A 26,073-nucleotide genomic window follows, 5' to 3' on the forward strand; every position below is an offset into this window, starting at 1 on the left:
ACCACATGAAAAACATGTATTATATGATCCTTATCCTCACAATGTTAATCAAAAAGGCAGAAGAATAACATATATAAATAAAGAAATATAAATATTTTTAAAGTAGTATTCAAGAAACTATAGACCTACATGAGCATATAAGGTCTCTGTATATGATTTAGTTAATGATATTTAATGAATCACAAGAACACAACTAACATAAACTTAAATATGCTTTATTATGTTCTTACCTCTGGGATAATTTCTGAAAATGGGGGATAAGATGGTATAATTACCATGATATAAAATAAATGCATTAGAGGGTGCCTGGGTAGTTGAATTGGTTAGAAGTCTGACTCTTGATTTCAGCTCAGGTCATGGTATCATAGTTTGTGAGAACGAGCCCCATGTCAGGCTCTGTGCTGACAGCGTGGAGCCTACTTCAGATTCTCTCTCTCCCTCTCTCTGCCTCTCCCCTGCTCAGACTCTCTCTCTCTCCCTCTCAAAATAAATAAATAAACATTAAAAAAATAATAAAATAAATGCATTAGTATCTGAATATACTACCCAAACCAGAAATTTACATAGGAATCTAATTAACATCCTCTCATCTAATTTCAAATCAATAATCAGTGTGAGAAGCCATTCAATCCATTGAAACCAAAAAGAAAAAGAGAACATGATTAGAAATGTTTCTGATAAACTCACTTAGGGGAAGTATTCTGTGTAGCATGACCTACAAGCCATCCTGCCCACCAAGGCACCTCTCTCCCTCCATCCTCAGGTGAAATAACAGATAAAGCAAATTCAGTCAATCAGGGCAACATCCAGGTAGGAACTGGTTACATCATCCAAAAGAGACCTGAAGCTCATAAGTATATAAAATCTACCCAGGGGCACCTGGGTGTCTTAACTGGTTAAGCGTCCAACTATGGCTTAGGTCATGATCTCGTGGTTCATGAGTTCAAGCCCCATGTTGGGCTCTGTGCTGACAGCTCAGAGTCTGGAGTCTCTTTCGGATTCTGTGTTTTCCTCTGTCCCTCCCCCACTCACACTCACACTCTGTCTCTGTCTCTGTCTCTCTCTCTCTCTCTCTCAAAAATAAATAAACATTAAAAAAAAATTGAAAGCCACCCATAAATTCCTGCTCCATCACTAAAGCAAAAGAAGTAGGAATGCATATTTCCAGTTTCAGGATCTTCATTATGTCAAAACCTTTAAACTTAACACTACTTTTATGATGCATTTTCCTCTTCACATGTATGCTTAAAGAACTATTGGTGACTCCCTCAAGACGACTATTCTGGTTCTCTTCATCCTTTACTCTGTTCCACTTACACAGCTTAGAGTACCTCTGGTGAAGGTGGTACATATCATAATGCAGAATATTAAGGCAGTGCTACTCAAAATGCATAGCTGTGAACTAGTTATTACTAGTTTGCCATGAAACAAGGCAAGATAAGTAACAAGACTTTCTCAACAAAAAAAGTGTAAGTTTCGATTTACATTCTGGCAATTGCTCTTTATTATTTGCTACCAACACAGGTCTGCAGACCACACTTAGAACTACAGATCGCCTCCCTAAAACATTTAAATAAATGCCAAAGAACAGAAAAGAAAGAACAGAAAGTATGTAAAAAGAAATTAGAACTAGTGGCAAGTGCAATAGATAGATAGATAGATAGATAGATAGATAGATAGATAGATAGATATGATGGAAGAAAGAGATCAACAAGTTTTGGACAAATCTAAATAAATAAGTAGCAGCAAAGAAATGCAGTAAGTTACTTCCTGGGACTCTTTGTCATTGCAGGTGAATTACAAACTACAGTACCTTAAGGCAGAGCTACACAAAGTGCAGGACTGTGTACACTATTAGACGAGTTCATAAAATTATTTACATAATTTTAGTAAGCAAAATAATAGCAGTGTCTACTGTTCTATTCCAATCTCAAAATAATGTTCTAGACAAAATAATGTATTATAACATTTAAAAAGTCAGGATAAGTTTGTGTCTAAGGCAAAGGAAATGGACTTTGGTTATAACACATTTTTAGTTATTCAAAGAAAAGTTGAGCAATTCAAGTTCCTATAGTTTCTTCTGTACTGATTTTCTACGAAACTCCATGTTACTGTTTCTTAAACATTTATCATCCCACCTACCAAAGTAATGCTATCCTATGCATTCAAAGATAATATACAGTGGTAGTATCTTATCACACTGATAATATACTAAAGTGAAAGTTTATATATAATAGCAAGGCAACTGGATTTGTAAGGTTAATAAACAACAAGTGATATATCCAAAATGAGCTTCTGGCAGTAGTTCATAATAAAGTCATAAAATGAATGGTCAACTCAAATATCTGTAAGTCATATAAAATAATATTTTCTACTAATTCATAAGGAAAATATAATGTATACAATGTTTTCTATTTCTCTGATATTATTCCATTAGGGAAATCAAATTTTTCTTTTCTTTTTTTTTAATTTTTTTAATGTTTATTTATTTTTGAGACAGAGAGAGACAGAGCATGAATGGGGGAGGGTCAGAGAGAGAGAGAGGGACACAGAATCTGAAGCAGGCTCCAGGCTCTGAGCTGTCAGCACAGAGCCTGACATGGGGCTCGAACTCACAGACCGTGAGATCATGACCTGAGCCAAAGTCAGACGCTCAACCAACTGAGCCACCCAGGTGCCCCTCAAATTTTTATTTTCAATAACAAACTTCTACTTAGAATTAGTGAAAACTGTTTTTATGTCTTTTTCCAGAAATCAAAGAAAGAATTGTATTAATATGAATAGACTCATTGGGGCACCTGGATGGCTCGGTCGGTTGGGCGTCCAACTTCAACTCATGTCATGATCTCATGGTTTGTGGGTTCGAGCCCTGTAACCGACTCTGTGCTGACAGCTCAAAGCCTGGAGCCTGCTTCGGACTCCACATCTCATTCTCTAACTACCCATCCCCCACTTGTGGTCTTTCCCTGTCTCTCAAAAATAAATAAATGTAAAAGAGTAAAGTCTTTGAATATACTCATCATAGTATTCAGCAAACTATTATACATTATAAATTGTCTGCACAAATGTTTTTCTGCCCAGACAGTACTCTTGAATAGCTAAGACAGAGCTATCTTTCTCTAACTTTCAACATATGTCTGACACTCAGACAACACTCAATTGATATTTTTTGAATGAGTAAACCTAGTGGATATAATCTGCTTTAGTGATGGCTATACATTTCTGAATCTCAAGGTCCTGTTTCCTTACAACATTTGGTATCCTCTAGACATCCACACCTAAAGGTAATAAGGTTCCTCTAGATATACTTTAAGAAGGTCCTAGGAGCACCCAGCTGGCTCCGTTGGTAGAGCACATGACTCCTGATCTCAGGGTTGTGAGTTTGAGCCTGTCATTGAGTGTAAAAATTACTTAGAGATAAATCTTAAAAAAAACAACAACAACTTTAAGGTCCTAGAATTTTCATTAGTTACCTTAACTTAAACCCTATACACTGGTTTTTTGGGTGCCTTATATATTGCTTTGTCTCAAAGTAATGATATAAAACAGAACTGATGTTTGAAAAAGAAATCAATAAGATGTTCAGGGCTGAGATACTAAGAGCCTAGACAGAGAGATTGGAAATTAAGGAAAAGAGGAATTACTCGATCTGAGTGACACAGCAAAAGAGAAAGTGACTGAACTTGGAATTGATTTTCTGTTCAAAAAGAGACCAAACAGTATCTTGATTACCTTCAAGATGTGAAATTTAGAGAAAAGGAAGAAAATGGCATGCTTGTGGTAGTAAAATAGTTAAGTAGTAAATAAAAGTCACAGGAGAAGCCATTAAGTTCTATAAATATTATACTGAATTTGAAGAGCATTATAGACATGAATTAGAAATGCCAACTAAGGGGCGCCTGGGTGGCGCAGTCGGTTAAGCGTCCGACTTCAGCCAGGTCACGATCTCGCGGTCCGTGAGTTCGAGCCCCGCGTCAGGCTCTGGGCTGATGGCTCGGAGCCTGGAGCCTGTTTCCGATTCTGTGTCTCCCTCTCTCTCTGCCCCTCCCCCATTCATGCTCTGTCTCTCTCTGTCCCAAAAATAAATAAAAAACGTTGAAAAAAATTTTTTTAAAAAAAAAGAAATGCCAACTAAGGGGCGCCTGGGTGGCGCAGTCGGTTAAGCGTCCGACTTCAGCCAGGTCACGATCTCGCGGTCCCTGAGTTCGAGCCCCGCGTCAGGCTCTGGGCTGATGGCTTGGAGCCTGGAGCCTGTTTCCGATTCTGTGTCTCCCTCTCTCTCTGCCCCTCCCCCGTTCATGCTCTGTCTCTCTCTGTCCCAAAAATAAATAAAAAACGTTGAAAAAAAATTTTTTAAAAAGAAATGCCAACTAAATGGATATAGAAAGATATATAAAAGAAAAAGTCCACAGAAAAAGATATAAAATGGTTAAGAGACTTCATTCATGCATAGTAAGAAAAATGCAAGTTAAAAATACCTCAGGATATCATTTTATATCTTTCAGAAAATGAAAAATACAAAAGTTTGAAAACAATGTGATAGCCAGGATATGGGGAAAACAGGCATCTTCTTATATTGCTAATATAAATATAAACTGGCACAATTTGGGAATACCTGTCACAGTTACATTTGTATATATGTTTTGATCTAGTCTGTAAGTCTATTGCTATTTAACAAATTCCCCCCAAATTTAGCAGCTTATAATAACACGGAAGGACTGACATCTGTCATGATGATGAGGAGCTCTACTGACCCATTTCCCAGTGAAACTGGTGAACATTATTTTAAAACAATCACTGACAACTTCTATAATGGTCCTATGGACAAATAGCAAATGAAATATCTTTTCAACAAAATCTACAAAAATTCAAAAAGAAAGGCAACCATTTATGGAAATCAAAAGGGAAAGAATTGGGACACTCACAAGTATGAGGATATTACACATTCTTAAATAAACAATGGGTCAAAGAGGAAATCAAAAGAGAAATCAGAAAATACTCTGAGACGAGTGAAACTGAAAAAAAAAATCTCAAAATGTGAAATATAGCTAAAGCAGTGTGTAGAGGAAAATTTATGGCTCTAAATATCTATATTAAGGAAGAAGAAAGGTCTGAAGCCTAATGTTCCACTTTTAGTGAAAAAATAAGAGCTAACTAAAGCAAGCAAAAAGGAGGAATAATAAAGATTAAGGAAGATAGTAATGAAATAGAGAATAGAAAAGCAATACAGACAATTAATGAAAACAAGAGCTATTTTTTTAAAAAGATTTAACAATAAAATGGACAAGTCTTTACCTATATTGACCACAAAAAAGAGAGGTCTCAAATCATCAGAATCAGAAAGAAAAAAAAGGATATTCCTATCAACCTAATAAAAACAAAAAGGATTCTAAAGGATACTATGAAAAATTGTATGCCAGCAAATTAGACAACCTAGAAAAAATAGACAAATTCCTAAAAAGACACAAATTTCCAAAACTGACTCAAGAAAAAAGTAGAAAACCTAAACTTACCTATTCAATTAGCAATAAAAAAAAAAATTAACCACAAAGCCCAGGACTGGATTGGTTTACTGCTGAATTCTATCAAACATTTTTTTAATCAAACATTTAAAGAACAACTAATACCAGTTCTTAAACAACTCCTCCAAAAAAAAAAAAAAAAAAAAAAAAACCCAGAAGAATAGGAAACACATTCCAACTCATGCTTTAAGGCCTGTATTACCCTGATAGAAAAAACAAAGATATCAGAAGAAAAAAAAAAAACATAGACTAATATCTCTTATGAATAAAGGCACAAAATCCTCAACAAAATACTAACAAACAAAATCCAATAACATATCAAAAGAATTATACATCATGACCAAATGGAATTTATCCTAGTATTATAAAGTTGGTTTAACATCTGAAAATCAATTAATGTAATACATTGTATCAATAGAATGGAAAACAAAAGTCACACAATCATCTCAATATACACAGAAAATACATTTGACAAAATCCAACAACCTTTCATAATAAAAGCAAGCTAGGAATGTAAAGAACTTCCTAAAATTGCTAAAGAACATCTATGAAAACCCTACAGACAACATTATACTTAATAGTGAAGGGTAGGATGCTTTTTCCTGGTGATCAAGAGTAAGACAAGGCTTAAAAAAAAAAAAAAGTAAAACAAGGCCATTGGCTCTGGCCTCTTCCGTTCAATGTACTGAAGTTCTAGTCAAGCAGCCAAGAGAAAGAAATAAAAGGTATCAAGGTTGAAAGGAAGAAGCAAAACTATCTGTATTTGCAGATGATGTGATCTTGTAGAAAATCCTAAAGAATCCACTAGGGGCGCCTGGGTGTCTCAGTCAGTTATACATCTGACTTCTGCTCAGGTCAAGACCTCACCATTAGTGAGTTCCAGCCCTGTGTTGGGCTCTGTGCTGACAACTCAGAGCCTGGAACCTACTTCGGATTCTGTGTCTCCCCCTCTCTCTGCCCCTCCCCTGCTTGTGCTCGCTCACTTGCTCTCTCTCTCTCTCAAATTAAAAAAAAAAAAAATCCACGAAAAAAAAAAAATAGAATGATTCAACACACTTGCACGTTATGAGAGCAATACGCAAAAATCAATTGTAATCTACACAGTTACACTAATCTGAAAATAACATTAAGGAAACAATTCCATCTACAATAGAATCATAAATAAAATACTTAGAAATAAATTTATCCAAAAAAGTACAAAACATAAACTCTGAAAATTATAAGACATTGTTGAAAGAAATTTTAAAAGACCTAAATAATTGGAAAAATGTCCCATGTTCATGACATAGCAAACTTAATATTGTTAGGATGGCAATATCCCCCAAACTGATCTACATATTCAATACAATCCTATCAAAATCCTAGATCACTTCTTTGTAGAAATTGCTAAACTGATACTAAAATTCACTTGGAATTACAAGGAACCCAGAATAGCCAAGACAATCTTGAAATCAAAGAACAAAATAGCAGAACTCCACTTAACTGATTCAAACTTACTACAAAACAACAGTCATCAGGACAGTATATCACTGGGACAAGAACAGACATAACAGATTAATGGAATAGCACTGATATTCAGAAATAAGCTCATGCATCTACGGTCACCCAATTTTTTAACAAGCGCAAAGCCCATCCAATGGGGGGGAAATAGTCCTTTCAACAGGTGCAACTGGATATTCACATGCAAAAGAATTAAGTTGCATCCTTAAGTCACACCATTAACAAAACTTAAAATGGATCAAAGACATAAATGCACTGTTACCAATGTTTGTAAGGAATGGAATGGAACAGCTGGAGACAGGGGTGAGAGGAGACTCCTCATTGTACATTCTTTAACACTTTTAAAATGTTGTGGCGTCTGACTGGCTCAGTTGGTTAAGTGTCCAACTCTTGGTTTCGGCTCAAGATCATGATCTCATGGGTTGTGAGTTCCAGCTCTACATCAGGCTCTGTGCTGACCCCGTGGAGCCTACTTGGGATCCTTCCCCTCCCTCTCTGTCTCTCCCTTGCTTGCACACTTTCTCTATCTCTCAAAATAAATAAACTTAAAAAAATTTTTTAATGTTGAACACATAATCATATGCCCATATTACCTAATCAAAATCATGTATCAAAAAGTTACAAAAGAGGGGCACCTGGGTGGCTCAGTTGGTTCTGATTTCAGCTCAGGTCATAATTTCACAGTTTGTGGGTTCGAGCTCCACATCAGGCTCTGTGCTGACAGCTCAGAGCCTGAAGCCTGCTTCAGATTCTGTGTCTCCCCCTCTCTCTGCCCCTTCCCTACTCACACTCTGTCTCTGTCTCTGTCTCTCTCTCAAAAATAAATAAACATTAATAGAGAAAAACTAACAACTATAAAACCACAATTTTTAACCCTTAATGAAATAATAAATTCAGATCAGCAGTGTATACTAAAATTAGGTGAAATGTTGATGGAGAAATGAACACTTGCAGGGCACCAATAGATTATTACCTTTACTTTCTGGATTACATGTTGGCCCTAAGGTAAAAGTATACCTTTACAATGGAGAGGTCAGACTGTCATTACCTTGATGTACTGACCAACATTATCACTACTGAAAGTGGCACAATCAGATAATATGCGCTTTCATTTGAGATATACTATGAAGTACATAAAAATATTTGTGCCAAAAAAGTTGAACCTAAATATAATCAAGCTTCAGATTTACCTTTCAGTTTACAATAAAGAGGAAAAGTTAAAATGACAACACAAGGAAGCAATCAAGTGAATCCAGACTACAAGACCTTCTAAAAGACAACTAATAACCATGTTCATTTAACAAAATGATGCCATTAAATAAAAGAATACAGGCTGTTCTAAAGTGACTAAAGAGACATAATCCACTGATCAAAGTTAGCACAAAAGGATCTGGATAAGACACTATGTGCCTTCTGACATGATGTAACAAGTGTTATATAATAATACCTAAGAAGATCAGACCTGAATCTGAATAACACTCTAGGTGTAACTACAAGTTTATGATACTTATAGGGTACAGAATATTACAATCAGAAAAACCCAAAATGTGAGAAACTCTATAGGATAAATAAACCAACTTATTTATTTATTTTTTAATGTTGTGAAGAGAAAGACAGAAGAGAAGGATATGGAATCTATATATTCAGTGGGTAGACTATGTTTGGATCCTCATAAGAACAAACTAACTTTTTATTTTTATTTTTCTTAACTTTATTTATTTATTTTGAGGTGGGGAGGGGCAGAGAGAGAAGAAGAGAGAATCCCAAGCAGGCTCCATGCTGTCAGCGCAGATCCCAATACAGGGCTCAATCTAATGAACCATGACATCATAACCCAAGCCAAAATCAAGAGTTGGATGCTCAACCAACTGAGCCACTCAGAAGCCCCAGGAGCAAACCAACTTTTTAAACAAGTATGAGACTATTCCAGATATCTGAAAACTGACTGGATATTTAATTGTATTAGGGAATAACTAGAGAATTCTAACTATGATAAAGATTCCATGGTTATATTAAAAAGAGCCCTTATCTTTTACAGACAAAGTTAACTCTCATTCAAGGACTTAGAATCTGTGAATTTGTCTATTTGCTAAAATTCATTTGTAAGCTTACAACCAATACCCATGGCATTTCTCAGTCATTTGCAGGCATGCCCAAGGCAGCAAAAAAACAATTTAAGTCGCCCAAACCACATGTTCCCAGCTGAGGTTAAACAAGGGGCCATTCTGTTTCAGTTCTCATACCATAAACAAGTGTTATTCTCACTTTAGTGCCAAATTTTTCACAATTTTACACTTTTTGTTGATGATTTCACTGTTACAAATGATCACCAAGCATAGTGGTTAGTGTACCTAAACACAAGAAAATTGTGATGTGCCTCATGAAGTAAAGAATGTATTAAACAATCTTTGTTCAGGTATGAGTTGTACAGGCTATCATGAGTTCAAAGGTAATGAGTCAACAATACATATTAAATGAGATATCTTCAAAGAGAAATATACATAAAACAATGTTATATGTTGACCAGTTGACAAAAAGTTGTGGCCAAAGTTCACAGGAACCTAAACCTTTATTTCCCCAGAAGTAGTGGTCCAGTGTTGACTAATTCAATGTTTGCAATGACTTTATTGAATATAACTGCTGTGAATAACAAGAACTGACTGTCAACACTTATGTAATTGTGGATAAACTAACATGATGTCTGGGATTTGCTTCAAAATAATCCATTAGCGGTAGAGGGAGCAGGGAAGCAGAAGGAAGTAAGTTTATTGATAAAATAATATTGGCCATGTGTTGATAATTACTCAACCTGGGTGGTGAGTAAACATGGGAATTCATTAATATATTACCTCTGCCTTTGCATCTAACTGAAATATTCCACAATAAAATAAAACACATACACACAAATATGTGTATAAGCATACCTCGTTTTACTGTGCTTTGCTATACTGTCCTTTGCAGATACTGAGTTTTTCACAAATGGAAGGTTTGTAGCAATCCCATGTCAAGCAAATCTATTTGCACCATTTTTCCAACAGCACTTGCTTACTTCACATCTTTGTGTCACATTTTGGTAACTCTCGCAACATTTCAAACTATTATAATTGTTTGGGGGCACCACGGACCACATGCAAATAAGATGGCAAACTTAATTGATAAATATTGTGTGTGCTCTGACTGCTCCCCTGACTAGCCATTCTCCTGTCTCTTTCCCTCTCATCAGGCCTCCCTGTTCCCTGAGACACAGCAATATTGAAATTAGGCTAATTAATAACCCTACAGAGGCCTCTAGTGCCCAAGTGAAAGGAAGGGTTGCACATCTCTCACTTAAAATCAAAAGGTAGAAATAATTAAGCTTAGTGAAAAAAGGCAAGTTGAAAGCTGAGACAGAACAAAAGCTAGGCCTCTTGCACCAAAAAAAGTTAGCCAAATTGTGAATGCAAAGGAAAAGTTCTTGAAGGGAATTAAAATATCTACTCTAGTGAACACACAAATGATAAGAAAGCTAAACAGCCTTGCTGCTGATATGAAGAAAGTTTTAGTGGTCTGGAGAGAAGATCAAGCCAGCCACAGCATTCCCTCATGCCAGAGCCTAATCCAGAGGAAGGCCCCAACTCTCTTCAATTCTGTGAAGGCTGAGAGAGGTAAAGAAGCTACAGAGAAAAAAACTGAAGCTAGCAGGGATTGGTTCATGAGGTTGAAGAGAAGAAACCATCTCCATGACCCAAAAATGCAAGGTGAAGCAGCAGGTGCTGTTCAATGTACAAGCCCAGCAAGTTATCCAGAAGATCAAGCTAAGAGAATTAATAAAGGTGGCTACATTAAATAACAGATCTTCAATGCAGACAGAACAGCTTTGTATTAGAAGATGATGCCATCTAGGACTTTCATAGCCAGAGAGAAGTCAATGCCTGACTTCAAAACTTCAAAGAACAGGCTGACTCTCTTGTTAGGGGCTAATGCATCTGGTGACTTTAAGTTGAAACCAATGTTCATTTACCATGTTGGAAATCCTAGGGCCATTAAGAATTACATTAAATCTACTTGTCTATGCTCTATAAATGGAACAACAAAGTCTGGATGACAGTACATCTATTTACAACATGGTTTACAGTATTTTAAGCCCACCGTTTTTAAGCCCACTTCTCAGAAAAAGATTCCTTTCAAAACATTACAGCTCACTGGCCATCCACCTAGTTACCCAAGAGCTCTGATGGAGACATACAATGTTTTCATGCCTGCTAACAAAATATCCATTCTGCAGCCCATACATCCAGGAGTCATTTAAACTCTCAGCTTCCATGGATCATGGTTCTTCTGATGGATCTGGAAAAAATCAATTGAAAAGCTTCTGGAAATGACTCACCATTCCACATGCCATTAAGAACAGTCATGATTCATGGAAAGAGGTCAGAATATCAACATTACCAGGAGTTTTGAGAAGTTGATTCCAACCCTCATTGGATGACTTTGAGGAATTCAAATTCAAGACTTTTGTGGGAGAAGTAATTGCAGGTGTGGTAGAAATAGCAACAGAACTAGAATTAGAAGTGGAGTCTGAAGATACGTTTGAACTGTTGCAATCTCATAATCATACTTTAACAGATAAAAAGTTGCTTCTAATGGATGAACAAAGAAAGAAGTTTCTTGAGTGGTTCTTCGTGAAGATGCCATAAGATTGTTGAAACAACAACAAAGGACTTAGAATCTTTCATAAACTTAGTTTACAAAGTAGCAGCAGGGTTTGAAAGGATGGACTCCAATTCTGAAAGAAATTCTGTGGGTAAAATGATATCAAACGGCATTGCATGCTACAGAGAAATGTTTTAGAAAGGAAGAGTCAATTGATATGGCAAACTTTATTGCTGTCTTATTTTAAGAAATTGCCACCACAACCTTCAGCAACTACCACTCTTATCAGTGATCAGTCATCAACACCAAAGCAAGACCTTACATGAGCAAAAAGATTACAACTCAATGAAAGCTCAAATGATGGTTAGCATTTTTTTAGGAATAAAGTGGTTTTTTTGAACCAATAAAGTATTTTAAATTAAGGTATGTACATTATTTTTTTAGACATAATGCGATTGCACACTAATAGACTATAGTATAGTATAAACATAACTTTTATAAGCACTGGAAAACCAAAAACTTCATTTGACTTGCTCTATTGCAATATTCGTTTCATTGTGATGGTCTGGAACCAAACCCACAACATCTCCAAGGTATCCCTATACACAGACATCCCACCAAAAAACTTACCAGAAAATTATAATAAAGTGTCAAAAAGTTTAAAAAGTTAAAAAAGTTACAGATAGGCATTTTCCCAAAAGGGTATTGACATTTACAGCAGCATGATTCTTTAATGGAGCAGGATTAACCTATTCGTTTCAGTATGGTTAGCAATCTCAGCCTACACCACTATGACAGTAGCAGCACTACTTGAAACTAACAATGCAGGCAAAGGTTTACCCAGAAGGCCATTCATCACAGCATGATCATACGATTTTTAAAAAAATAAAATAATCTTAATGTATCAAAACAAGATACCGGTTAAATATAAATATGGTGTATCAAAATAATAAAAATATATTGTAACCAGTAAAAATGATACTGTACTTCCTCTTAAAGATGATTAACTTGGTGAAGATGATACTGACTTCCACAAATCACATTGAATTGAATAAATACCTATCACAGCATGGAAAATAAGAAAAGGGGCCAAAATTGACCATAAATGTGAGAAACATTGGAAAGACAGAAGGATGTGCTCACAAACCCAGAGAAGAAAAATCAGATCAAAATCTAAATGATGCCTACAGTGGAAGAGGAAGATGCTTTTTCTCAAAGATGCTCAAAGAGACTCTAAGTACCCAATTAGTAAATACAGAGAACAGAAGCCCAAAGCAGTCAAGAAGACTAATAAAGGAACCATTTATCAAAAAGCTGAGTCTCTCACTCACTTGAAGCATTTGCCTACAGCAAATGGCCAAAGATGACTTTCCTTAATCAAAAGAAAATCTTAAGTTTGAAAGGGCCCACCAAAGGCTGAGAAGGTTGGATTTTTTAAAAACCCAAATTAATAGCTGATATTGAAATTTTACTATGTTACATATAAAGAGACTATCTTGAAAGTTTAATTTAAGCAAGCTACCTAGAAAAAAGAATCATACTTACACTGGATCACAAATACACTTGGTAGCACCTCTACATGCTAAAAGAAGATAACAGAGCTATACTTTCAAAAATCTGAAGGAAATTATGTGGACATAAAATTGCATGTTCAGCTAAACTATCAATCAAGCATAAGGACAAAAGAAAGACATTTTCAGGCATGTAAGGAGTCAGAAAGTGACTTGTGCATCCTTTCTCAGAAATAATGTTGAAAACATAACCCAACAAAAAGAAAGATATGGGATACCAGGAACTGTGGAACAAGTCCAAGAGTACAATGAAAAGAAAATCTAAGGTAATAGCTATGAGTAGGTGTAGAAAGCAACTGGTCCAAATTCATACCATAAGCCAAAAGGCTCAAGGAAGAATGTCTTAGGCTGTTAAACAAATACAGACATTCTTTATAAGAAAGCAGAAAAGAAGGACCATTAGAAATTCCAAGGGGAAAAATGTTGTCTAGGAAGATCAAGGCACAGATATTAAACAGACTTAAATGTAACATTATTTGGGTAACTAGTGGACTATACAAAGACAGTGTATTTGACTTTGATTTTGAGAATATTCTTTTTTTGAAAAATAAAGATTCAATGGTATAGCATTTTTCCTTTTTCACAAGTCAAAACATACTACATGGTTCTCTAGGAAATAAATGTTCACATAATTATAAAGTTATAAATGCCACTTATAGGCTTCCAGTTTCAAAAGTCAACTCAAATTTCAAAGTATCTCACAGTATGACCTATGAATTACAACATCAGAATTATCTGGAAAGCTGTTTTTAAAAGACTTCTAGGGGTGCCTGGGTGGCTCAGTTAAAAAAAAAAAAAAAAAAAGAAGCATCCGACTCAGGTACAGCTCAGGTCATGATCTCACAGTTTCAAGTTCAAGCCCTGCATTGGGCTCTGCAATGACTGCAGAGCCTGCTTGGGAATCTCTCTCTCTCCCTCTCTCTCTGCCTCTCCCCTGCTCATGCTGTCTCTGTCTCTCTCAAAGTAAATAAATAAACTTAAAAAAAAAATTTTAAGACTTCTGGACCTCATTGCTAGAGATTCAGTAGATCTAGGGAAAAATCCCAGAAATCTGCATTTTAATAAATTCACTAGGTATAGCTTAGGCACACTAAAATTTTGAGAATCATAGCTGTAAAGTAATAATCTCCAAAATTTCCCATTATATATCTTATCAACATAGGGCTTTTGAGTATACTCACAAAATATATGTGCATTTATTTACAAAGTGTGTATATATACTTTTGTATGTGTATTATGTATATTAAAAAGTAGAAATCTCACCTTTTGGGATGAGCACTGGGTGTTGTATGGAAACCAATTTGACAGTAAATTTCATATATTAAAAAATAAATAAATAAAAAATAAATAAAAAATAAAAAATAAAAAATAAAAAAAAAAAAAAAAAAAAAAAGTAGAAATCTCAAAGGGTGAGAAAGAGGACTCAACAATATGTTAATATTTCTCTCTCAACCAAGAGGAAAGTGAAAATTAAAGACAGTTTTAGTTAGTTTAAAAAAATAACAAATTAGAAAGCTGGAATATACAAATAAAATGAGAGGAGGATAATGAAAAAAATCACAGAAATTACTACTGAAGTCCCAAGAATGTTTCTTCTAGAAGGCTTATTTGGCTAGAAAACAGAATGCAACTGAGAGTGATCACATTTCATCTCAAGGAAATAATAAGGTACTTCAACAAAAGGCTTAATTCTGATTATCGAAAGGGAAAAACTGATTGATGAATGAGACATATAAGTAACATGAAGAGAAAGTGAATATACTACTTCAAGAGTCCACAATAATGGAGAATGGTAAAACTGTATATAGGTATCTATCACAGATTTTTAAAAGTCAAATTCCAGACAACACTGGAATGATCCTAGGGCCAGACATACCAAAGGTCAAGTTATCAAAAACTGATATTCAGATTATATAATCATGATTCCAATAAAGACACAGGAAACGGCATCCATCCATATGCTTAGCTTCTCATTTAGGAAATGTACTGAAATTCATTTAATACGAAAGCAAGTGTTTTTAATTGCTATGCTAAGCATCATGGGACTACCGTACACCAAATGTTTGGTAAGGAGTACCCAGCATCACTCTGCTATTTCTAATGACCAAGGAGAGGCCCAGTAATATATAGTTAAATAAATGAGCATCCCCTACAGGGTAATACACAGTGCTAAGCGAAATCCCTCAGCCTATTTCAGATTACTTTATTCTGGCAAGGTCATCCCAGGCTTTCAGGTACACACTGCAATTACCTTAGGGGAAAACTGAACCATGTCTAGGAAGGATCATGTCTAGAAAGTTGTCAACAGAGGCAGTTTCAGAGTAAAAAACCAAGTAACAAGTACTTCTCTAATTTTTAAAGTTGTGTCATAATAGCTCAACACATCGACATAAACAGACACACACATAACACACACACACACAATGTCTAAGTCACACTTTTATCTCTTACCTGCAAACCTCCCAAATACATCAGAATATAAGTAGGAGATATGGCCTATTTATATTTATTAACTGGCACCCCTTGAAATAAGTCCAATAATTATTAATATCATGCTTCACATTCATTTGGAAATAAAATCTCTTTAGGGGCCTAATGCCAAGTTTTAATAATAAAGCAAAGCAAATTCAACGAACCAAATACTCATGAAAAAATTACTTGGAAGCTCACCGTTCTACAACCAAACTGACTGCTTGTGTGAGATCTGGGTTTGTCACCTGGAGACGTTTCCACAGAGACCATACAAATTCTTTATCAGCCTTAAAGAAACAAAAGACATTTTTAATGCATTGCTTTGTAGCTGTATCAGAGAAGACACTACATTAAATTTTAAAATGAAAAATGTTTCTTGATCTCTAGTTCTAGAACTATAAAATAGACTCTTGAAAACTGTAGCAGGAAAGCTTTATTTTAAGAAGTTCTTACACTGGTAACCCACATTCACTTCGACTATTTCCACCACCCACACTTCAGGGTATAAATGATGGAATGCTAAATATCAGTTATTTTGCTCTAAAAGGGAATTGCTCTCTATTTACAGCTCCATTTTTCAGCTCCCCTTTTCAGCAAAATTCCTTGGAAGAGTTGCCTATAAACACAGTCTCCACTTCCTCACCTCATTCACTCTATTACTTCCTCCACTCAGATGTCCCTCTCTACTATGATGTTAAATTCCTTTTTTAAGGTCCCCTATGTAGCCAAACCCCATAGACAATGAGCAATTTTAGTCCTTACTGCCTAGGTCCATTGTCATCAACTATGGTTGAGAGTTAGGAATCACTTTAGGGGAAGTTTTTAAAAATAGTGATTATCTAGAGATTCTGATTTAATTGGTTTTGGGTAAGGTTCAAGCACCAGTATTTTTTACAAGTTCCTCAGGTGATTCTGTACACTCAGGATTAAATAAGAACCACTGCTCTAGGGGACCTCACAGTTCCATGGTTTCATGTATCAACTCTACACTAAGGACTTCCACATTTCCCGCCTTAGCTATTTCCTCTTCCCCTAGGTGCAGACTCCGATTTCTAACCGCCTACTCAATAATTCCACTTGAATACCTAATAGGTATCTCAGATTTAACTTATCCAAAATAATCTTTTTGATTTCCTACTCTTTCACAAACCTACTCCTATGCATCTCAGAAAATGACACCACCATCTAGTCATTTCTTCAAAGGCCTAACACCTACAAGTCAATTCTGGTTGCTCTCTTCCTCGCATTTCCTATCCAAACCATTAGTAAGTTCTATTACCTACAAAATATATCCCATTCTAGTTCAGGTCAACCTCTTCTCTTGCCTAGCCATCTATGATGGTTCCCCTAGCCTCCTTATAGCTCAAAAATCTCCACTGCATTCCCATCAGATTAGGAAAATAATCCAAACTCTGTATCAAGGCTACAAAACCCCACATTCTCCGGCCCCATACACACCTCCTCAACCTCATCTATCACTCTGTTCATTCATCACTCACACTAGTCTTCTTGCTCTACTTGAACCAGGGCCTTTGCACATGTACCATCCATCAGATTTTCATGTATATTATTTCCTCACTTCATTCAGGTCTTTGCTTAAATATCACCTCAAGAGAAATCTTCTCTACTATATTTGTAGCCACTGAAACCTTTAAGTCTCTGATAACCCTTTGCCCTGATTAAATTTTTTCACAACACATTTCATTTTATAATACTATATTTGGTTGGTTGATTGGTTAGGTTTACTTGTGTGGCAGATATTTTTGTGTCCGTGTCCATCATCCATTCTTTCCTTCCTATTAGAAACCATTTGGCTTTTTGCTGCCCAATTAAAAGAATTAAAAGACAGGCCCCTCTTACCTATGGGTATATGACTAAGTTCTGCCAACAAAATATGAGAACTATTGCTAGAAATCTTAAAATTAGACTTATGTCTACCAAACGTGTTACAAATAATATTTCTCTTGTATCTTGTTGCATATTTATTTATGATGAAACATTTCAGAAAAGGGTAAGTTATTAGTTTTATATATTCAAATGTATCCATCTTTCCCATTATGGCTTATTGACTTTATGTACCAATTTTTCTAATCAGCCTTCTCTACCCAGAGATTAGAAATGTATCTACCTATGGGATGCCTGGGTGGTTCAGTTAGTTGAGCATCTCACTCCTGAATTCAGCTTGGGTCATGGTCCCAGGGTCATGGGATCAAGCCCCACGTTAGGCTCTGTGCTGTGCATGGAGCCTGCTTGGGATTCTCTCTCTCTCTGTCCCTTCCCCATTTGCACATGCACACGCACAGTCTCTCTAAAATTAAAAAAAATTATGTACCTATACTTTCTTATAAAATTTTTGTTTTCCTTTTTTAATGCTCAAATCTTTGATCTACTTTATTTACTTGTTTTTAAAGGACTTTTGACAGTCTGAGTAGAAGAGACTACTACCTTTCCCAAACAGTCCTATATATATCATGCTTTACTTTATACCTTTAGAACCAAGAACTTAGAATTTGGGTATTAAAATAATTTGGGTTGGGACACCTGAGTAACTCAGTTCTTAATGAAGCGCCTACTGATTTCAGCTCAGGTCATGATCTCACGGTTCCTAAGATGGAGCCTTTGGTGGGGCTTCACACTGATAGCACAGAGACTGCTTGGGATTCTCTCTCTGTGTCTCTTTGCTCTCCCCCATTCTCTCTCTCTCCCTCTTTCAAAGTAAATAAATAAACTTAAGAAAGGAACGAAGGAAGGAAGGGAGGAAAGGAGGGAGGGAGGGACAGAAGGGAGGGAAGATTTGAGTTAAAGACAAGAGATGTCACTATATAAATCACATGTCGTAACCTGCCTAGAGGGTAGTGAAGGTAAGAAAATATAAACTACGCAACATAATGTGCTCTAATATCTCTAGTTTTAAAAGGTATGCTGAGGAAATATCAAAATCCCTTCCAACAAATATTATCTAGAAATTTATCTTACAGCTCCCTTCAAAACAAAATAGGGAAGATTTACATGTATTTTCACCTCAACTTTTCTAACTAAAATATTAAGAAAGGTTATTATTGGGGCACCTGGGTGGCTCAGTCAGTTAAGTGTCTGACTTCGGCTGGGGTCATGATCTCATGGTTTGTGGATTCGAGCCCCACATCGGGCTCTGTGCTGACAGCTCAGAGCCTGGAGCCTGCTTTGGATTCTGTGTCTCCCTCTCTCTCTCTGCCCCTCCCCTCCTCATGCTTTGTGTTTCTCTGTCTCTCAAAAATAAATAAATGTTGAAACAAAAAAAATTTTTTTTTTTTAACATTTATTTATTTTTGAGACAGAGAGAGACAGAGCATGAATGGGGAAGGGTCAGAGAGAGAGGGAGACACAGAATCCGAAACGGGCTCCAGGCTCTGAGCAGTCAGCACAGAGCCCGACGCGGGGCTCGAACTCACGGACCGCGAGATCGTGACCTGAGCCGAAGTCGGACGCTTAACCGACTGAGCCACCCAGGCGCCCCGAAACAAAATTTTTTTAAAAAGAAAGGTTATTAAGTAAAAATATAAAAAAGTAGGTTTTCTTTAGTTACTTCCACTTAAATAAGTTACTTCCACTTAAATAAGTTATGACTTAATAACAAAGGACTTAGCTCTAGCACAGTTGAAGAGATATAGCAAGAAGTCAAAAAATATCTGATGAAAAAAAATCTTTACATCTTAATTTGTACATTTTTTCTCTTTTTCCCATTGTTGATAGTTAATGGTTATTTCACATCTCCTGTTCAATCTGCACCAAAGAGAAAGTAACAACAAATTCTTTTTTCTAATTTACAAATTTCTAAAGTTGTTATTATTATTTTTTTTTTAATTTGTGGTCATCAAAGGTATTCAGATTCCCTTTGTCACCTAAAAACACTCAAATGTATAAGTGATAGTTTATTTGAAAAAAAAAAAAAAAGCAAGTTCTTTTGTAAGTAATAAAATGTTATAAATGGATTGTGAGACTACCGTATTAGTTTTGTGACTTTTCCAGTTATTTATTTATCTAAATGTTTATTTATTTATTTTGAGAGAGAGAGAGCAAGCAAGGGAGGGGCAGAGAGGAGGACAGAGAGAGAATCCCAAGCAGGCTCCACACTGTCAGCACATAGCATGATGCGAGGGACTTGATTTCACCAACAATGAGATCATAACCTGAGCCAAAATTGAGTCAGACAATTAGCCAACTGAGCCACACAGGTGCCCCAAGTTTTTCAGTTATTTAATGCTGTATAATCTTCAATGTGGTTTATAGCTTAAATTACTAAAAAGACCCTCTTTCACATGCAAGAATAAATAAAGCGTCCCCCTAAAAACACAAAACTAATTGCCAAACTATTCCAGACATTATTAAAACAGAAAACTATTGCCAATCATATCCTCTTTATAGTTTCCCTTCTTTGGGGCACATAAATAGGTCCTTTTAAAATAATTTTAAAAAGGGGCACCTGGGTAGCTCAGTCAGCTGAGCGTCCGATTTTGGCTCAGGGCATGATCTCACGGTTCGTGAGTTCAAGCCCCACATCAGGCTCACTGCTATCAGCCTGTCAGCACAGAGCCCGCTTCAGATCGTCTGTCCCCCTCTCTCTGCCCTTCCCCTGCTTGCACTCTCCCAAAAAACAAAACAAAAAGTTTAATTAATTAATTAAAAATAAAGGGGCACCTGGGTGGGTCAGTTGGTTAAGTGTCTGACTTCAGCTCAGGCCATGATCATGTGGTTCATTAGTGTAAGCCCCAGCACTGGGCTTTCTGCTGTCAGCACAGAGCCTGCTTCAAGATCCTGTCTTCTCTCTCTGGCCCTCCCCCACTCAAACCTTTTCTCTCTCTCTCTCAAAATAAACATTTAAAAACTCATAAATTATTTATTCTTACTCCATAACTTTGACACAGAATCAAGTAATTTAAAATTTAAATTAGGGATACCCAGCTGGCTCAGGCAGAAGTACATGTGACTCTTGATTTGGAGTTGTAAGTTTGAGCCCCACATTGGGTATAGAGATTACTCAAAGAAATAAACTTTTAAAAATAATTTAAATTTAAAAATCCTACTCCTCATAAAGTTTATCAAATTCAGCCTATGAAAGAGTTGACTAAATGCTTGGAGATCTGAATCTAAATTATCTTAGTAGTGTATTGGTCTTGACTTTCACTTATCAGCTGACATGGAAATAAGTATCAACTTTAAAGACACAGACATCCAAAACATTTGTACTTTTTTTGTACTCTCCCAGCACCTAGTTTACTGTCTGGCAACCTAACAGGAGGAATGAATTCTACTGGAGGAATGAATTCAACAAACATGAAAACTATTTCCTATATTTAAATAAATAATTTGCCTATCAGAACCCAGGGTAGTCTCTCAATAAATTATTATTGTGAAAAATAATTGCACAAACTATTGTGCTAACACTGGTGAGGATTCTAATTATACCGTAGGTTCTTAAATTTTTTTTTTCTTTATGAATGACTGGACAAGTTTTCAAAACACCTAAAAATCTAACAAAAAATATAACTGGCTAACTTCTCTGGTTATATATTCTTAATTCCAACATCACATACTTCATTAAATTTAGTTTCATCATTAAAGTTACATTAATAAACATATATTTCATTTCTTTCTTTTTTTTTTTTTTTTTTTTTTTAGTAAAGCCTACATCCAACCTGGGGCTTGAACTCACAAACTGGAGATCAAGAGTCACATGCTCTGAGGAGCCTGGGTGGCTCAGTTGGTTAAGTGGCCAACTTCGGCTCAGGTCACAATCTCCTGGCTTGTGAGTTCAAGCCCCACGTCAGGCTCTGGGCTGATAGCTCAGAGCTTGGAGCCTGTTTCGGATTCTGTGTCTCCCTCTCTCTGCCCCTCCCCTGTTCACACTCTGTCTATGTCTCTCTCAAAAATAAATAAAACATCAAAAAAAAAATTTTTTTAAGAGTCATATGCTCTACCGACTGAACCAGCCAGGTATCTATCTATCGATCTATCTATCTATCTATCTATAATTTAAATGCCCTAAATAATTTTTTACCTTAAATTGATTTAGAGGTTTAGTGAATATTTTTGGATGCTGCTGAAAAAGGAAATAAGCTTTGAGATATACATACATATGTCACACTCAAATATATATGTGTGTGTGTATATACATTACACATATATAACATTACTTTTTCTCTTCTGGTATTCTACAAGTGCTGATAAATGTATATATACACATACTTGCAATATACTGAACTGCAAATAGAACACATTCTTGTCACAAGTAGAACACATTCTTAAAATATATAATCAAATTAAGAGTAAAGGTGGGTTCTAAATCAATGGACAAAGCATAAATGTCATGCACTTAAAATTGTTGTAGCACCCTTGAAATTTCATTAGGAAGAAGCTACAGTGGGAAGCTAATGTCTTATCCTCAGTAAGTCCAGTACAGACAGCTTTCTCTCCACACTGAAGTTAATCATGTTTTCTTTAGCTACGCATTATATGTATGTTGCTTGCTAATCTGAAGCCACATAAAAAAAGCCTTTAATATTATAATCACATAGAGTTGGATGAGAAACATTTGGAACTGAGATAGCCTTCTTATACATGCTTATTCTGAGTAATTCCAGTGGGGTGGAGTGTCACATGGAACCACTCAAACTTTCTTTTTCTCCACCAAGTACATATAATTGAATTCCTATAAGCTAAATGTGGAAAAAGAACCAACTATATGAAGCCACTATTTATGACCAGAGACTAATTTGCAGGATTCTTTTCCCCCAAACTATACATTTGACCCATTAGTGTGTCAAATTAATTTAGTAGATTTGAGCAGTATTTTCTTAAAAAGTGTTAATTTAAAAGAAAAATCAGCGTTCATGGTGAACAATTAGGGTAAATATTATTTCTGAAATTCTAGTTATGCATATGTTGTGCATACTTAGGTTAAGGTGAAAATGAACTTATTTTGGGTTGCGATTTTTGAAAGGTTTGAAAACCAGGGTTAATACTATATATTCTTGGGTAATGTGATTTATAGCTAAAGAAGTAGAACAAATCAAAAGGTGTAAAAGTGAATTTTAATTATTTAAATGCTTTTTTTATAAAACAGTTGGGAATTCAATTATTATTTCTCCTAAGTTTCAAACTGTGGTTTGACCACAGTTTTGAATGGGATACTGCCAATCTCATCTCACATTACTGGAATGCCTACGATCATCTAACAGGGACAATATTACAAAAATCTCAAGAACCATCACTCTAGCCTAATTATGACCATCTCTATTCTTACATCTAGGCATCTACAGTGCCTAGAGCACTTTAATCATCTTCCTAGGCCATATATGTCCAAGGTCACAAGGGCCAACACCTTATTTGAAGCTACATTTCTAAAGAATAGGAAATGGAGGGGCGCCTGGGTGGCTGAGTGGGTTAACCTCTGACTTCAGCTCAGGTTATGATCTTGCGGTTTGTGGGTTCGAGCCCCACATAGGGTTCCATGCTGACAGCTCAGAACCTGGAGCCTGCCTCAGATTCTGTTGCTCCCTCTCTCAGTCCCTCCTTCACTCACACTCTGTCTCTCTCTCTCTCTCAAAAATAAACATTAAAATAAAAATTAAAAAAAAAAAAGAATAGGGAGTGGATTTGGGGGTGGGGGTCTTTGGGCTGTTTCCAATAGAGTGAGTTCCTTACTCAAATCAGTTATAAAAAGTAAATATTTCAGCTCCTAAATATTTCAGCTGTAACTATGGCACATAGAGAGAGGGAAGGGGGAAGAGTATAGAAGTTATGGGCAAATAGCATCTTAGATTAGGACCTGTTTAAGTAACAAAAGCCTTTATCATGGGTTAACATCTTCAAACTATCCAAAGGTGAGGTGTGTAGATGACAAAATGTTTTAATTCACTGGTGTCTCTTATTTGTTCCTTTGCTCCTTATCCAGTAAAGAACAGAAAATCGGAAAATGACAAAGAAACAGTCACATAGTATTTCCCCAAATTGTTTAAGCAAATGTATATTCAATTTGAACAAGACTGTCCTGTTTTTACAGCCTTGACTCCATCAGCAAGGACCTACAAAAGGAGCAAAAGAATCCAATGGAAGAAACAGAGAGAATGGAAATCATGAATTTTTACTAATCTAAACTGATGACACTGTTCATAGTTACCTTGGTTTTTAGTAGTTCCTAACTGGTTCTATCTTGAAGACAGAGTGACTCAAACATCTATCGTTGAATGAATCCCCAGCATTTCTATCTCCCAACCCTGTCTAAAGGTTCTGGTAAGATCAGAGAAGAGATGGTGGTAAGGATGCAAAACTAAACTAAAATCAAACCTCTTTGAACATGAGTGCAGTCAAGCTATCTTTAATAACTCTACAAATAACAGGCAAGTAATTCAACAGAATCGATTTAGGAAATGCTTTTCACTGGCAACATGATATGAAAATCAAATTTCTCTTTCAAGGATACAGAATTAGTATAACTGATTAATAAACATCAAGCATCATCTATTATGTGTGAAAGTTCCCACCCCAAGACTCCCTAAAAATTACCGGTCTGTGTTTACAACTTAAGTTTAACTTGACTTAAGAACAAGTGTGGGTTTGAAAATTAAAAACAGGTTCTTTCACCGATGGATTTTATTTTAATAGAAGTGTTTAAACTTTCCTGTTCGATGTATCAACTTGTGGACTGCACTCCACTCCTCTCCAAGTACCACTAACAGTCACAACCAAGAACTTGGGCTTCTGGGGGGTGAGGGGGGTGCGACTACACGTTTTGGTGGCATTCAAGTGAACAAAACCAAACCCGGGCGCCGAGGCGAACCCTGCCCGGCCTGTCCGGGGAGGAGCGGGAGCCCCTGGTCAGGGAGCGGGGCGCTGCTACGTCCCCCCAGCACTAAGCAGCGGGCCGGGCTGGGTGTGGAAACCGGGAGGCAGCGCCGCCGGACGGAGATGGGTGGGTCCCCAACCCGCGCAGCGACGCAGCCTAAGGCAGAGGGAGAGGGGCGCGCCTCCCCATCGGACCGGCCCCGGCCCCGCTGTGTAGGGGAAAGGCCGGAGGCCACCTCGATACCTGACACAGGGCCAGCTCCTCCTTTAGGCTGCTCAGCTCTTCCTCCAGCAGCTGCGTCCGGGTCACCATCGCCTCCTCTACCGAGATGCCCTCTAGTCGCTTGGACCCCATGGGCGAGCTGAGGAGGGGAGCCTGAGCCGGAGCTGCCCCCCCTGACCCTCGCCGGCCCCCTGACCCTTCTTCGCCCCACCAGCATATATCGTTTTTGTCCACGACGCCCTCCCGCACTGCATTCGCAAGACCCGAGGCCTCGCTGCGCACTGCGTGTACCACAGCTCCCCGCCCAACACGTGGGGACCAGGGACCCAACTGTCGCGCTGGGGGCGGAGGGAGCGGGGAGGGAGGCGAGCGCGCCGCCATGGCCGCGGCTGCTAACGGGTCAAGTTCCCTCTTGGAAACTCCACCTCCCCTTCCCCATCCTGGCGAGCCCCAAGCTGCGAGCCGCGCATGCGCGAGACTTTTCCCGCCTTGGCGCGCGGGGTCTCGCGCTCGCGGATCCTGGCCAGCTTTCCGCGGGCCGCGCGCCCGGCGCGAGCGTTAGGCTGCGCACGCGCCGTGGCCCAAGGGGTTAGGCCAGAAAGCTGTGCGCGCTACCCCGACGTGCCGGCCCGAGTGTTCAGTTCCCATCGCCACGCCTTCTCGCCCACCTAAAACCCTACCCGCCACTTAGCGCCTAGCTTACATCCCACCTCTTAAAGTCTTCCTTGACAAGCCCCTAGCCCCAAATGATCCTTAACTGTGAATTCCTTCGCCTTCAAGGCCCCTGCCAACTCGTTTGTCACGTTTCATTGACCGCCCTGGAGTGTTAGTTACACAGCTAATCTCTCCAGCGCTGTTGTAAACTCCTTGAGGATCAGGGAATAAGTTTTACACTTAAGTGTTTTCTTCACACCCTTTAGCAAAACTGCTTTACGTACAGCTGACATCCAGCTGAGTGATGTGAGGGAGATGTGGAAAGCCTTGTGCTGAGCTGGGACTATCAGGCGGATTTCCCATTTGAATTACGATCCTTTGCGCACCCTTTGTCTTTTGCTTTGCAAGAGACATGATTTCCTTTAAGTTTTTATGGCAGCTTCTTTTAAGCAATTGGCTGACTATCAGAGCGAGTGTGACCCACACTGCCCCCCAGTTTGGGTCCTTGGACCAATTTGAAATCAGTAATTCGAGCTTGGTTAAAGAACTGAGATCAGCTTTCTGTGGCTCATCCTCTGTCTCCCTCTCCCTCCCTCTCTCCCTATCCTTCTCTCTCCCTCCCTTTTTTTCTTCCTTCCTTCCTGCTTTCTTTATAAGCTTATAATAGACAATAACC

The 26,073-nt window shown here is 37.5% G+C and overlaps 1 protein-coding gene across 4 annotated transcripts in view; it reads right to left on the minus strand.

Annotated features, from left to right (window-relative positions):
- Positions 1-25,201, minus strand: part of CNTLN (centlein) — a 315,313-nt gene extending 290,112 nt beyond the window's left edge. For 3 of the 4 annotated variants that reach the window (XM_058695263.1, XM_058695264.1, XM_058695262.1), the window contains exons 1-2: positions 24,765-25,200; positions 15,896-15,984 (exon numbers count right to left, since the gene is read on the minus strand). In XM_058695263.1, coding sequence (XP_058551246.1) covers positions 15,896-15,984; positions 24,765-25,124 — 449 coding nt within the window. In that variant the 5' untranslated portion in view covers positions 25,125-25,200. Of the gene's footprint in view, positions 1-15,895; positions 15,985-24,764 lie in introns of all 4 variants that reach the window. The other variant, XR_009251688.1, reaches the window with a different exon arrangement.
- Between the last annotated feature and the right edge of the window lie 872 nt (positions 25,202-26,073).

The sequence above is a fragment of the Neofelis nebulosa genome, chromosome 12 (assembly GCF_028018385.1).
Source record: "Neofelis nebulosa isolate mNeoNeb1 chromosome 12, mNeoNeb1.pri, whole genome shotgun sequence".
NCBI lineage: Eukaryota > Metazoa > Chordata > Mammalia > Carnivora > Felidae > Neofelis > Neofelis nebulosa.